The 15142-nt window shown below is 48.5% G+C and overlaps 1 protein-coding gene across 1 annotated transcript in view; it reads right to left on the bottom strand.

The window, feature by feature from the left end:
* LOC138453414 (probable ATP-dependent RNA helicase DDX53) overlaps positions 1–15142 on the bottom strand; it is a 2019656-nt gene that overhangs the window by 1834850 nt on the left and 169664 nt on the right. The window contains exon 2 of the mRNA XM_069606246.1: positions 7783–7838. Within this exon, the coding sequence (XP_069462347.1) occupies positions 7783–7838 (56 nt within the window). The remainder of the gene's footprint in view (positions 1–7782; positions 7839–15142) is intronic.

The raw sequence follows: 15142 nt of genomic DNA, 5'->3' as shown, positions 1-15142 counted from the left end.
GCGAGGCTCCAACCGCGAACCTCAGGTACTTCTTGGGCTTGGGATGGATCGGCACATGGAAGTAAGCATCCTTGAGGTCGAGAGACACCAACCAGTCCTGAAGTTGAAGGGCCTGGAGGACTTGAGAAAGAGTCACCATCTTGAACTTGTCCTTCCTGAGGAGTTTGTTCAAACCGCACAAGTCCATGATGGGTCTCAATCCCCCCGTCTTTTTTCGAAATCAAAAAATAAGGGGAATACCATCCCTTGTTCCTCTCCGCTACAGGCACCAGTTCTATGGCGCCTTTCGCCAGCAGGGCTTGAATTTGCTGCGCAAGGAGCGGATCCGGACTCTGCAAAGAGAGGTTCCCTGGTGGATTGTCGTGAGGCCTCTGCCGAAAAGGAAGACAGTAGCCGTGGGTTATGATCTCCAGAACCCACACATCCGAAGTAATGGCTTGCCACTCTATAAGATGCTGCGCCAGCCTTCCCCCCCAACCGGCGAACCATGGGACCAGGCCTCATGACTGAGTGGTAGCGGCTGCGGCGTTGCCTGAGGGCAAAGAGGCAACTGCCCGAGCGGCCTTGGCACCTTGAGTACCTTTGTTTCCACCTCTGGTACTCTTACAATGGCCTCTTTGACTGCTAGCTCCCCTCACTTTACTGAAGGACGAGTAATAGCGAAAGGAACCACCCCTCCATTGCTGTCCCCTAGGACGAAAAGGCAGAGGTTGGCGAACTGCAGCGCCAGAACGACTTCGCTGCAGCTTTAGAGGTCTGCAACCTCTCAAGGCTCTCGTCAGCCTTGCTGCCAAAAAGGTGTTCACCGTCAAAAGGCATGTTGAGGAGCCGGGACTGCACATCAGGAGCGAACCCAGACTTCCGCAACCACGCAAACCTGCGCATTACGGTGCTCGCCGCCATGGACCGGCTAACACAATCCGCCAAGTCCAAACCCGACTGAACGGCCTCACACATAGCATCCTTGCCATCCTGAACCATAGCAAGGAAACCATCCCGTTCGTCCCCTTCGGGAATATGATCAGCCGCCAATGCAACACAGTTCCACAGAAACGAGGCAAGGCACATATGGAGTTGGCCGCCTGAAGTGCCATACCCCCCCGAAGAAAAAACTTTCTTCGCCCAGCCGTCAAAACGTTTGTCGTCCCTATCCAGAGGGATGGTAGGATACGACGCCTGCTTTGCCGGGGCCGTAGCCGCCTGCACCCCCAAACTCTCTGGGCTGGGGTGCCTAGACAAGTAGCAGGGGTCGCTACTGGCTGGACGGTATTTTCGCGACAAAGACTTGCCCACTGCCGGGAGACTCTCCGGAGCAGTCCAAGCCGGCGTCACCCTTCTCTGCAGAGCCATATGAAAAGGCAAAACCGGGTCAGTGGGTGGACCGAGATCAAGGATGTCCGGCAGATCATCCTGAACGAACTCCCCTGGGGGAGCTGACCAACCCAAGTACTCGGTAACCCGAGACATAAGGCGCCAATATGAAGAATCGGCATGAGTGCCAGGCTCCGGCTGACAAAACTCAACCTCCGGAGAGGTGTCAGTCCACTGGCATCATGCAGTGACTGCCTCAGGTCATCAAACTGGCTATGGCCCCGAGATAAGGTCATCTGGGACCGGAACCAGGACTCCATCAGAGCCTTCATCACCCTCTGCAATGTACTCCAGGCGGGGAGAGGAAGACCTCTGCAGACCAAAGCAGTGCCGGACCTTAGCCATAGCCTTTCTAGGGACAAACCCCGTGCCAGGGGGCCCCTCTGACACCACCGCCTCAAAAGGCGTGGAGGGCGCTGAACGAGTCAGCGTCGACAGAAAAGGCGTGGAGGGCGCCGAACGAGTCGGTGCCGAGCGAATCGACATCAGCTGCAGCGCCGCCAGCATCGACGGCGTCGACAGTCCTCGAAGCCGGAGCTCCGAGCGTGTCTCGACAACCTGGGCGCCGACGACGAACCCCTCGGAGGCGGAGCCTCGAGAGAAATCGTCGACGGCCTCGGCGCCACAGACGTCGACGTCTTCTTCGAAGACGGCACAGGATCACGCGGTCGAGTGCGTCGAGGACCTGGACCTGGAACGGGCATGGCGAGAACGGCTACCCTTGTCGGAGTGGGACCTCTCCCGCGAGCCGTGCCGACCACCCGAGCCCGAAGGCGTACGGGCGGTGTCTCTTGACCGGTGCCGACCGACCCCACTCGGAGGCGCGGACGGACCGGTGCCCTGCGATTCCAGAATCTGCTTCCCGAAGGAAGCCCATTCCTCCGGTGTTGCTTGCATGGAGGGATAAGCGACCCGCCGACGGGCGGAGTCCTCGGAAGAGGACGGGAAGGCGACCTATGCTGGCGCTTCCTGGAATGCCTAGAAGAGGCAGAGGAGTGGCGAGACTGACTCCTGGAAGGAGACCCACCGGACTTCCGACGATGACACGGAGTCACCCCTCGAGTCATCGGTCGAAAGCCCCGCAGACCTCGACTTCCGGGGCTTAGACACCTGGTCTACCGACAGCTTCTTCTTGCGTTCCCGCAAGGCCTTTGCAGTGAGCGACTGGCAGTCGACGGTCGTCCATATCGTGGGCCTCCCCGAGGCACCAGAGGCAGGCGTTGTGCGAGTCCGTGACCGACATCTTGGACCCATAGTCCCCGCAGTTCTTGAAGCCCAGACGCGGGGTTGAAGACGAGAAAGACATCGCCACAAACAGGTCTTCACAACAAACCGAACAGGTTCAACGAACCGAGAATAGAAAACAGCAACTCCAACAAGTCGAGGCGTACCGAGATTCACGAAGCGAACACATTTGCGGAAAAAACGGAACTGAGGCTATGGGCATTGTGCGTCCTACTTATCACATCGGGTGACGTCAGCCGTCAGAGGAGGTCCTCGGGGACGGCGCATCGACGCAGGAGCCAAAGATTTTCTGAAGCAGCACAGCTGTGGACATTACCCGTCATAGATATGGAATACGTCGGAGGACCCAATCCCCTCGAAACAGTAGAAGAAGTCCCCGCTCTCCGGAACTCCCTTGCTACCAGCAACCTTTTCGTGCGCGAGTTAAGCCCTTGGACATTGAGGGTGCCCACTTTCAATGTGTCCCCACTGGGGACCACTTGAGTAAATGCCATCAGGATATCCTTATTAGGAGTCTCATTCCTTGCCACCCAAAATGGGGAGCAGACTTCAGGATGAACTATGCTGTAAAGTTCTGAACAGAGGAGTAGGACCTGTACCAATGGTTCCCCCACCCTCCCTCCCCCCCCTTCAGGCGTCCAAACCCTCCCGGGAGTAGGCGCCATGCTAGAACCGAGCCACCAAGACTCCTGGTCCCCCAGGCCCAATCTAACCAAACCACTTAACCCCATCGCCCCCCTGCCGAATACTCAACCTAACCAACCGTATTCTCCCCCATTTAGAAGACCACCCTGGCGTAACAGTTATATGAAAATAACTGTGTAATCAACAAAATCTCAGTACCTGGGTCCCCACACCCTGAGGCCCTTTCCAAGTGCCAACCACCTCCCCACAAAGCCACTCACTGGGCTATCGATCAACATGGGGTTAAGGCTCGGCCCCCAGCGGGGTGCCCAATTTCCTATATTTCCGGGAGCCCGGAATAAGTCTCCTTCTCGGACCTTTCAATTGCCAGCGGCCCTAGTCATCGTTTTCTCTCAAGGTGTGCAGATTTTCCTCCAAGCCTGTGAGCTCCCTAGTGACCTTGTGTAGGTCTTCTGCTGTGGAAAGCCAGTACTTGTGGCCCTCAACTTCAAAGGAAAGAGCGAATGGGAACCCCCACCTGTAACACACCCCCTTCTCATTGAGCCACTTGGTGAGGGGCAAGCAGAGACGTCTCCTTGTGAGGGTGAGCAACGAAAGATCTTGAAATACTGTGATCCTTGAAGCACCATATAGTACTGATCCCTTTGTTCTGGCCCGTTCCAGGATCTTAAGCCTGTCATAACTGTGGAATCGGGCCAGGACCGATCTGGGGACCCCCCCAAACCCCCTGTTCTCCCTGCACTGTGGATCCTTTTGATCTTAGCTTCTTCCACCGGGTTGTTGTGGAAAATCAGTTGTGATCTCGTACACGGTTCTCCTCAGGTCTATCTCTGACTCACCCTCTCTCTGCGGAACCCCAAAGATTCTGAGGTTGTTTCACCTCTCCCGATTTTTCAGGTCGTCCATTTTTAGGAGTGTCTCCTCTCTCCTCTCGACCTCCAAGAGGAGAGCATCCATCCGGATCTCCAGGGTGCCGAGTGAAGTCTGGTTATGTTCCACCTCCTCGAGCCTTTCTTCCATCTTATCAATCCTTTGAGTAATCTTGTCCACTCTTCCACCAATGTCCGCTCTCATATTCCTCATCTACTCCATAAGAGCTGCAACATCCTTTTTTGTCACGGCTGATTCTTCATTGCCCTTTGACACTGCCAATTTTCCTCAGGCCTCCTGATTCAGTCCTCGTTCTGCATGCATATTTCGCTAGTTTAGCCCTTGGGTCCATAGGCTGCCTCCCCACCCCGCCCGACCTCACAGTAAGTGCCTGGGGGCTCCTAGACCAAGCACCATCTTCTCCTGCGCCCTTATGATAGAAAGCACTCTGGGCGTCGACTGTTTCCGAGAGTCCTGCCCAGAGCGGAATTCAGGGAGGCTCAACCTAGGCCTATCCGTGGAGCAGTACCCCCAGTCCGGAATCTCTAGTGCAGGAGGCAGTCACATGCCCCAGTCAAGGGGGCCCACACCTCCCTACTCTTCCACCATTCCAATAAACCCATCCCCCCAGGTGTCTTGGGTGTGCCCGGATTGTCTCTGCAGGCTCTCCATTGGTCCAGTCAGTACAGGTCCCAATACGGTCTTGGGACCCAGGGGCTGCGGGGCCCCAGCGGTCCTTCCCGCGATACACTGCGTATTGGGGTGGTGGTGGTGGGGGAGGCCTCCTGACCGGTTGTCTCTGCTCGCGTTGGTTCCGAGTGGTTTTATGTGGAGGTTCGGGAGAGATGTGGGGGGGCCACCACCTCCGGGCCCCAAGGCTGCCGAACCACATGAAGCCCCGCTGTGCGATTGGTGCTCACCTCAGGAATTGTAGGGAGTCGCGTGGATCTTCGTGGGCCTGCCCCAGTGTGTTACGCTGGGTCCTTCAGGGGCGTCCACCTTGTGCCTTCTAGAAGCCTTGACTGAAGTCCCCGGGCCCACTGTCGTCTCTCCATTCTCAGTGTAATTTCCTCTGAAATCCCAAGAGGCAGACAGAGCAAAGCTGGCCGTGAGGAGGGGGTAGGGGATGGGAGGTGGGGAGGGGACTGTGGGAGGGCCACTGCCTCCCCTGCACCCTGTTGCGTTCTGGAGTGTCTTTATTCCCGGACGCCTCTTGATGGCCGTTCACCATTCTGCCCCTTTGACGGCTGCGAGAGGGTGAATCTGCATGGGGGCCTCTGCTTACTAGCTTGTGAAGATTAATACGGCTTGCACGGGATTGCGAGCGTGTGGGTGGCGTCGCACCCGATTCCGCTTTCTTCACCTCCGACACCACGGGCGGCGCTCTGGGGCCTCATGCACACCGCCGGGTGGGAAGCCGCACACCCCGACCCGCTCCTCACGTCCAATATCCAGCGATGTGTGGGTAGGAGGGGTTGGGGGGGCGGCCGGATACCATGTACCTCTCTTGGTTGAAACTGTAGACTCTAGCCTGTAGCTTGAAATGTGAATGAGTGTGTGCCTCACTTGATGAAGCTATGAACCCCACCCTGCGCCGCATCTCGATGGATATGTGAATGATGGCATGTGCCGCACTTGGATGAGGCTGCAAACTTTGGCCTGCATCACATCAGTATCCTCATGTATATCTGTATCCCTATTCTACCTGTATCGTCCCCTCTCCCTATGCATCCGTATGTCCCTATGTATGTCCTCACTGTCCGGCTCACGTGCCTGGTCTGAGGAGCCTTACAGATAACCACCATATCCCATCACTAAGCTTACTCTCTACTTTACACCATAACTCAACTAGAACACAGCTATAACCCTAATAATTCGGCCTGGCTGTTCACCTACAAACACGACCCCATGAACATCCATCACCCAATAAAACTCAGCTAGCAGAGCTCATTCCGACTAGCTGCTCACATAGGCGTTCCTCAGGCCTAACACAGCCATAACCCAGTCTACGTGTCCACCCACCAGACTTCACACAATGAACTGATATCTCCAGTACCACACCTATCGCTATCATCCGAAAACCACACCAGCTGCACACATATCCGGTGCACCCACGCACCTTAAGACATGCTCTCTCTACACTGACCTGAACTGCGGTTTTCCGAGGGCGTTCAACCTACCAGCGCTTTGAGGTCATACCACTGATTATATAAGCCACTATATAAATGCCAAGTAACATAACAACTGTTTGTCCCACACCTCATGCCACACCTTGCATCTGGTCCCTTACTCTTCCATTGTGTGTAACCACGCTGCTATGTCCAGTTCAGCCCTCACCCTTTTGAGCATTTCCCTCTGCCAGTCACTCATTCTGGGCCCTGTGCTAGCCTTCGAGGTCATAGCCACCGTTCTTCTAGCCTGTATATAGCCCAGTGACAACACTCTTACCACTGCCCTACCACGCTTACCCTTCATAAAAAAAATAAGTTTGAACTTTGTTAAAGAAATTGAGTTTATTTCCAAACGTTTTGTTCCAAATGTGAGGCCTAATCTAATGCTGAAAGTGTTGAAATCAGCAAAACGAATCACTTCTGAATAAACTCTACTGTTTAACCTATACATTAGGTGTTTGTGCACAGTACTTGACAACATCGTAGCCCACTTTACGAACTATGCTGACCACACACAGTCAGTGGTCGAACTAAGTGGACAATATGACAGATACAACAAGAGAGTGGCTACCATGTAGAACACAATTGAGAGCTGGATGAAAGCCAAACGGGAGCAAAACCGAGCTGATGATTTTTTAATCACATCAGGCACGGGCCAAGCTAAGTTCCGAATACAAGACCTTCCAGATCAAAGAATAACCCATCCAAGTCATTGAAAAAGTAAAAAAAAACTAGGGATATATCTAGAAGCATCATTGAGTGCGGAGAAGCAGGTTACTAACCTGAATAGAAATTGTCAGTACTACATCTGCCTACTAAAGCACATCAGGCCCTACCGGGATGAAAAGAACCGTGCCACCATTGCAAAGGCTACAATTTTGTCCAGGTTAGATTATTAAAATGCTCTATGGATCGGAGCAAGCAAAGGGATGCATTAGGCGATGCAAAACAATTCTAAACAACGCTGTGAGAGTAGTCCGGAGGAAAACAAGAAGGGAACACATAACTGCAGACAGGAAAGAGCTTCATTGGCTAGCAACGGAGGACAGAATCACCTTTAAGGCAATGACGATAACTCATCGCTGCCTTTTCGCACAGGCACCCACCTATTTGAAGGAGAAGATCACACACTACATCCCTGGTCAGAATGTAAGATCTAAAGAGCAGGGACAGATATACTGTCTCCCGTGTAAACGATCAAACGGCCTAGGCCGTTCCTTCCCAGGAAGATTGACACAGACATGGAATGAAATGCCAATACACCCGAGACAAGAGAAGAAATCCATAACTTACAGAAAAGCATTGAAAACAATTTTTTTTAAAATAAATGAATATAAGTTCTATGAACTGAGGTAGCAAGATAGTGTGCCGTTTAATTTTGTATATCTGTGTTTAAGTGTTCGCGCCCCGATGCCTGTGGGCTTCGGCGCTATATAAATAAACAAATATATATTTCTCTCATTTAGTTATACGAGGTTACCTTTATTTTAGAGCTCGAAATCTCTTCCAATTCTCTAATTTTCGCTCCTCCGCGACCTGTTCATGAAGAAATACAGAGCATTTTCAGCCACTTTACTATGCATTTCAATAGGAAAAGAAGTTTTACATTCATAAACAGGTGGATCATAACCATCTAAATGTATGGTTAACACACGAAAGCAAAATCAACAGTTGATACGTCAGATCTCTTATAAAAGGTTATTAAAAGGAGCAGATGTTCAGACTTGCAGGACTCACAATAACAAAATGCTCTTAGTCAGATTTCAACCCTACGTTACTGTGGGTGTTACACCATCCAATTGTGCAGCATAAAGAATATAAGGAGCGATTTAGATAAAGATCTGTACCTTTAATTGCACAGATTAAAATAATTTTCCATAGGCTATGTTACCTTCGATTTGTTTTTATGTTGCAAAAGTTGAACCCTCCGAGTTATGGGTTGGAACTTTTAAAATTGATTTTGAGGTAGTTTTATAATACAATCCAAGGTCGGATGTGGAAAAAAGCGCTTGGCTTTCCTATGGCCATTCCCAATGCGGTAATTAGACATGAGTTTGGGTTTTTTTCGTGGGAGTCTAAGATTATTTGCAAACAACTCAATCTGTATGCTAAAATGATTTGTCAACTTAAGGGAACTTTGATAACTTAGCAGAAATGTATAAAAAGTGGTCCGTTTGCTCCACTAACGTTTTCTTTGACAGGATGGTCGATATTCTGGTTTACATTGAGGCGTCCCATGATGAACTGATAAATACAGAGTTGTTGGTAAAATGGAAAAAAAATTGACGACTTGGTTTGGTGATTAACTATTGAACGTCTGGTTTCCTACAAACTTTACAACGAATACAAGACTATTGTTAGAAAAAGAAATCCACTTTCTCCGTATTTGACTTTATTCACTTATGCAAAGGCCTGAATAACTTAAATGTGCTTTAAATTTAACAATTTCCTATTCTCAAAGTTATTGGCCCTCGCCTTGGCTTGCTACCTCAGGATCCAATGTGCCGATCATCTCAAAAGGTTGGCATTAACGAAACTATATAGCACCTGATACTTTACTGTGAAAAAAATATGCACGTGTGCATTTTGCACTTTAATGTCCATTAGTATGGATTTTGTGGACATGGACTGTACTATGGAATAGGCTATTTGAGGGTTTTAATAGACCTTTGATACCGTCACTTTGTAGATTTTTAGATAAATTATGTAATTTTAACTGGTGAAATCTAAGTGTAAAAATTGTATTCTATGGATTTTGTATTCTTATTTATTGTACTTGTTTAAGTTTGGATTAATAAACCATAACGAAAAAGAAAAATGCTCTTAATTCTCCCTTCCACATCCATAACCTTTCTTTTCAATGACAAGGCACCACAATTACCATTCGCCAGAAGATTAAACTATTGTAATTCATTGTTTATCAAAGGCAAGGAAGTTTGATTCCTGGAGGAAGATGCTGGGATTTCAAAGTGGCCACCATGGGCGAGTCTGCAGGGACAGCAGAAGGATCCTGCAAGTGTGGATCGCTCGCAGCTGGCTCTTCAAATCATGGACCCTGCAGCATCCAGCACAGGAGACAAACCGAGAAAGCATAGCTAGGCCCAAGAGGCCGGCTGCTGGACCAGGCAAAGAAGTCTGCCAGTGAGGATTGACCCCAGCCGTCCTCACCATAGGGGTACAGACTGAACGAACTGCATGAGTCCATGTTGAGAGACCTCACCAGCGCATGCATTGAAAGAGTATAAGTAACCATGCTTTCAGAACATGAAAAAACAATGTCAAGACATCCTGCCGTATAGCCTCATTCGATATAAATGTGACAATCCCGGCACAGCTGTGATAACAGTTTTGAGCTCTGCGTCTCACAGGATTGTGCGTCTCACAGGATTGTATTCCCACAGTTGGGTATTCAGAACCGACTGCATACAAGACAGAACTTTAGATTTCTGTGCTTTTTGCCTGACAGGGCATAAACTACAGCGTTCTTGCCAGCATTCTGCTTCAGTTATTCAAAATAAAATAACAAGGATGAACAAAGACAGCACCGTAAGTGCCTGTAAGTGTATCAGGCTGTTTGGCTGGGACTTGCTGCTGCTCCTGCAATTGGACTTTAGTTATTTCCAGGACGCCGTCGGCAAGAGGAAGCGCTGTCATTTCGCAACGCGTTACTTGGACTACACTAAGTAAATAGTCCTGCTCACTTCTGTTTGCATTACTTAGCTTATTTTCGGGAGTTAGTGTTTGTGCTGCCAGTTACTTTATGGTCCCACTCACCGCTTACCTCTTATTTGCAGCCACAATCCCCGGCGCTGCCGGTGTTAGGCAGAAACCTGTGCAGTTCCCTTAGGGACCACTGCAAAAGGCTTAGGACTACAGGTGCTGGCAGTAAACCAAATTGGTAGCAGTCTGTACCACCCAGATTTACCTGGTAGCTGTGGCTGAGCAGCCAGACTTCTCTCAAGAAGAGTTACAGTGTATATAGAGTATACAAGATAGGTACCAAAATACAGTAGCACAAGCAAACACTGACCAGAGCTTTGGTATCAAAGTATAGAATTATTTATTTAAAACACACTTGTGAAGATACACTAATATGGCAAGCAAATTCAAACCCAGTCACTATCAATATATATATATATACGTCCCTGATTCCTTATTGAACAAGTCTTAGTTAAAACACCGCTTATTTGCAGACAGAGGTGAGCGCTTAACCTAATATGGCACTCCAATAAGTTAATTAAAAAGGGAGGGAAAAAGGCAGAATTAGGAAAATACACAATACCAACCCTTTAAGAGAACCAGAGCAAGTCAGAAAAGGCAGAGTCTCCGGAGGAGCAAGAAAGTCATAGGCCAGGCCCACTCTTGGAGAGAGCAAGGCGGAATATGTCCAAGATCACACAGTTGAATAGTACTTTAACGAGTCGTTGCAGATAGTTCAAAAAGGGTTGGATCAGTTCAGGAAAAGTTAGTTAGTAGGTCCCAAGTCACCCCAGGATAGAAAGTCAAGGATTTACAGGACACCTTGAACAGTCTGTTGCAAGGGAGACCAGGCGGGACACAGTACCTGAAATGGTGAGAAAGCTCCAGCGGGGGCAGTTGTTCCAGGCAGCGGGTGCAAGTCAGTGCTTCGTCCAGGGGAAGAGAAGATCTCGACGTGGAGGAAAGCAGGAGGTCCTTGCACTGCCAGGGAAGAAACCAGCCGCAGAGTTTCCCGGTTAAAAGGTACTACCCTTTTAGTCGCGATAGTGGTGAAGCGTGGCTATCTAGCCGGCGGGGTGCTTGGCACGGGCGATTCGACCACAAGATCCAGGAAGGCGAAAAAGAGGGCGAACTGGTTATCCCCACCAGTTCAGAGGAAGAAGACTCTCCGGGATGAAGATCTTCTCTGTCGTTGGGAAGTGGTGAGACGGTTCAGCAGGGCTCCACCCGTGGTGTCGTCGTTGCAGGTCAGCTCAGCTTCTCCCTCTCCGGATTCTTTGGTCATGTGGCGACTTCTGAAGTTTCAGTCCCCAAAGCCCTGCTTTTATGCAGAAAACCCCCATTCATCAGTCCTAGCTGTCACTCAAACATGCTAAGTGGTGAGCCGAGCGGCTCACCACTGGGCCAATCACACAAGAGTGCGACTTGAGTTGCCACACATCCTGTAGACCCAGACAGAGTGGCACCACTTTTGGAGGCTTCTGTGTAGAAGCCCACCAAAAAGTGGAACAAAGGGCTCGACTTGGGTTGGAGTTACAGAGGCGAACACAAACGCCATTTTAAAACAGAGTCCTGGCAAAAAGACCCAACCGGGGAATAAATATTAAATAACCTGGCGGTATCTTTAACATTGCACCAAAAAACGTGGTGCGTTTAAAATGAATGGGAAAATCCCATAGGAAACATTCCGCTGGAATATTTCGCATGGTAACCACTGCCACCAGCCAGAAACTCGAGGACTGCACAGTGCCCCCTCGAAAAACAGACCCAGGGGCAATCTAATTACCCCTACCAGTACTTCCACAATATGATGGTTTGTACTGGTTCTGTTCACAATTTAAGACTAGTAAAGTCAATGGTGACTTTACATGCCCTGGGAGACAGTAGTCAGTCCCAGGGTATGAAGTCTATGTTTGGGGGTCACTAGGACAACCCTGTGTTACTGCACTGAGGGTGCTGTGTAACACTTACCAAAAATACATGAAACCCTATGGAGTAAAAGACCCCATAGCTCATAAAACACATTTACAAAGTCAAAGGATATCTCAGATCATGTCTAAGAGTGGGAGAAAAAGAGTCTCACTCTTAGCAGGAGAAAAAAATAAACACCAAAAATCCAGCAAAGCTGCTGGGGGACTCACTAGGTTTGGGAAATTAGCCTTAACAGAGAATTCTCCCTAACAGCCGGCAACCCCCCCCCCTCCTCCACCTCCCATTGATTGGTGCATACCATTTTGAAAACCCTCGGTCACGCACACCGCAAGTGCCTGTAAGTGCATCAGGCTGTTTGGCTGTTCGGGTGTGCGAATTTAGAATAGAATTCCTCTATTTTAGTCTGCGCTACTCGATCCAAGGTAGGATCAGTGTGTGATAGGTCTATCAGTATTTGTGTAGTACTTCGTGGTTTCATATTAACTTTCTGAATCCACCTTACCTCACTGTAAACTGAATATCGCAAGGTTGCTGGCACCAGGTTCTAGGCTGGTATAACTGCCTGTATTATTGCCTTCCACCTCCTTAAACCATACAAAAGATGGCAAGTGGCCTGCGAAGTGGCAAATGTTCAGGGATGGTGCTACCTATTAGCACTAACAACGAGGATGAGAAATGTACTGCACCCTACCCAAATGGTGATATTGATGCAGGAAATATTAACTTTGACACAGAACATGGTACATAATACCTCAACTATCGCGTCTCCAGGTTCTGCCATTGAAGGGAATTCGCTTAATAACGATTTTGACATTAAAGCTTTGGCTGACCTGGACTCTCGTATTAGATTATCCGTTGGCCTGTTGACCCCACTTATTCCCAGAAATCGCGACCCACAAGAAAAAGCACATGGAAATGGTGCCCATCTTCCATCTAGCCCTCACTTGCCTATCCCAACCGTAAACAATAACATTTGCGGTGCTGTTTCTGAATCGGAACTTCTTATAAGTCCTGATCCTGGTATTCCCTACTCCCAGAATAATGGTAGCGAATCCAGTATACCCCACTTAGAATTGAGAGACATTAAACATACTAGGAGTGCAATTGTTTCCAAAGTAACCAGGATGGAAGGTTTCATTCTTGCACTAGATGGGTTTTTCTTAAATACCAAGTCTCCCATAGAGGCAAAAATTAAGATCTTTCACGAACAAAGTACCCAATCTGTAGAATCCTGTCCTGTTAACATACTAGGCTCTGCTTCTGAACCATCAAATGCATTTGATTTGTTACAATGTGAACTAGGGACCATCAACTCTTCCTTAAATGATTTTAGGAATAAGCTTGACTTACCAATCCCTATTTTTTCGCCAGAAAAAAGGGCGACACCTGATGATAGTCCCTCAGTCCTAATCAAACTTATGGATGATCAGAAACGGACCATAGGCTCTGTGGAATGCGAATCTGACTATATAGGTTGCTCATCTAGAAGATTCCGCAAAAATGAAAAATGCTGCGTTAAACGTGCTAAAAAAAAGCAACTCTGCCAATGAAAAAATAAAACATTCTAAAAAAGAAAATTTGGTGATCCCCGACAGTGGCGGTGAGGATGCGATTGACATAGCTCAGCTCTCTGTGGAATGTCAGTCACATCTGGGTGCTGACCGCAAGCAGGAGGTTAAGAGAAAATAAGTCAAATCTATGCCAATTTCTGGCTGTCATCTAAAAACAGTCTCTGCTGAAGTGCATGCTGACTATGCAAATACCTCAGTTCGTCATGACCTAAAGATTGGCTCCGCTAATACGAGCAAGACTGAAGGGGATGTACCAAAAATCCAAAAAATACTTTCCTATTACTTTCAGAGTGCTGGAAGGAAAAAACCTCTAACAGATCTAGTCTTTCTCCTAACCATTTAACTGACCAAAATGAAGCATGTAAACAGCCTACTGATGTACCAACTAAAAAGGCTTCTCTGCTTTATTCGGAAACATTACTAAAAATTCCTGAGACTGTCCCAGCTACTAACTATCAATGTACCTATTATTCAAAATGGAAGAGGAAAATTTACCATTCTACCTAATGATTCATCTAATGGTAAGCCTCTTTCACAGAATGAGTCTGTATCTGGTGTTCCAGTTTGCGTTGTACATGAAATTGACAAAACCATTGCAGTGCAGGAATCCTGTTGCTTCAAATATGCAGGAATCTATGCGTAATGCTCTTGAAGAAGGGATTCCTCCACTTGATATAATCAACCAGCTCTTAAATACTCAAGCGTTTGGGAGAGAAACCAATATTCAACAAAATCCAACTTACTCTCCGCTTGTAAATGCCCCATCAGTTACTCAATATAAGTTCTCAGAATCTGCCGTTAGATCTTTGCGTTTCAAATCAGTTGGATTTTCACACATTCTCAACATCAATGATGTTTAGGTAGTACAGGGCCTCACCAATGTTGTCTCCATAGGTAGTACACAGTTGGCACATGAAAAAACTGCCAAGGCTCTGCCTTCACATTCAAATTCCAATAAGGAACAAGTTACTTACCTGTAACTGTTTTTCTCCAGCATGGGTCTGGCATGGATTCACATGCTCATGAATATTCCGTCGTCAGGCTGGGAGTCCTCGGTACAGAAAAAAAAAAAAAAATCAGTATCAGTTTCTGATCTGTCTTTCCTAGTAGTAACCAATCACTGATCTCTGGGTCATACTGCCCATAGCCAATGACTGCCCTCTCCCTAAGCCCCGCCTCCAGCAGCCATCTTCAGATTTAGTAGCACGTAAAGTGGCAGTATGACCAAGGGAAGAGCCGCAGAGGGGTAGGCGAGAGGGTTCGCATGTGAATCCATGCCAGACCCATGCTGGACAACAACAGTTACAGGTAAGTAACTTGTTCCTTCTCCAGCATGGGGTCTGGCATGGATTCACATGCTCATGAATATAAGATTACATAGCAGTACACACATGCACAACCACGGGAGGTGGCAAAAGGCTCAACATTAAGCAATACATAAATTCAAAATTAAGCAACTCTTACCTCCTCACCAGGCCCTTCAGGCGAACAGGTTGCGCAGCACTGCGTGGCTGACCCTGGAATCCTGATCGACGCAGTAGAATTTCGTGAAGGTGTGCGTCGACCTCCATGTAGCAGCCCTGCAGATGTCTAGCAGGGGCACACAAGACAAGAATGCCGCGGTAGCAGCGATCGCTC

Source organism: Ambystoma mexicanum, chromosome 4p (assembly GCF_040938575.1).
Source record: "Ambystoma mexicanum isolate Mex_15411 chromosome 4p, UKY_AmexF1_1, whole genome shotgun sequence".
In the NCBI taxonomy this organism is placed as follows: domain Eukaryota; kingdom Metazoa; phylum Chordata; class Amphibia; order Caudata; family Ambystomatidae; genus Ambystoma; species Ambystoma mexicanum.
The sequence above is the reverse complement of the archived record's forward strand: the minus strand, read 5'-3'. Positions and strand labels throughout refer to the sequence as shown.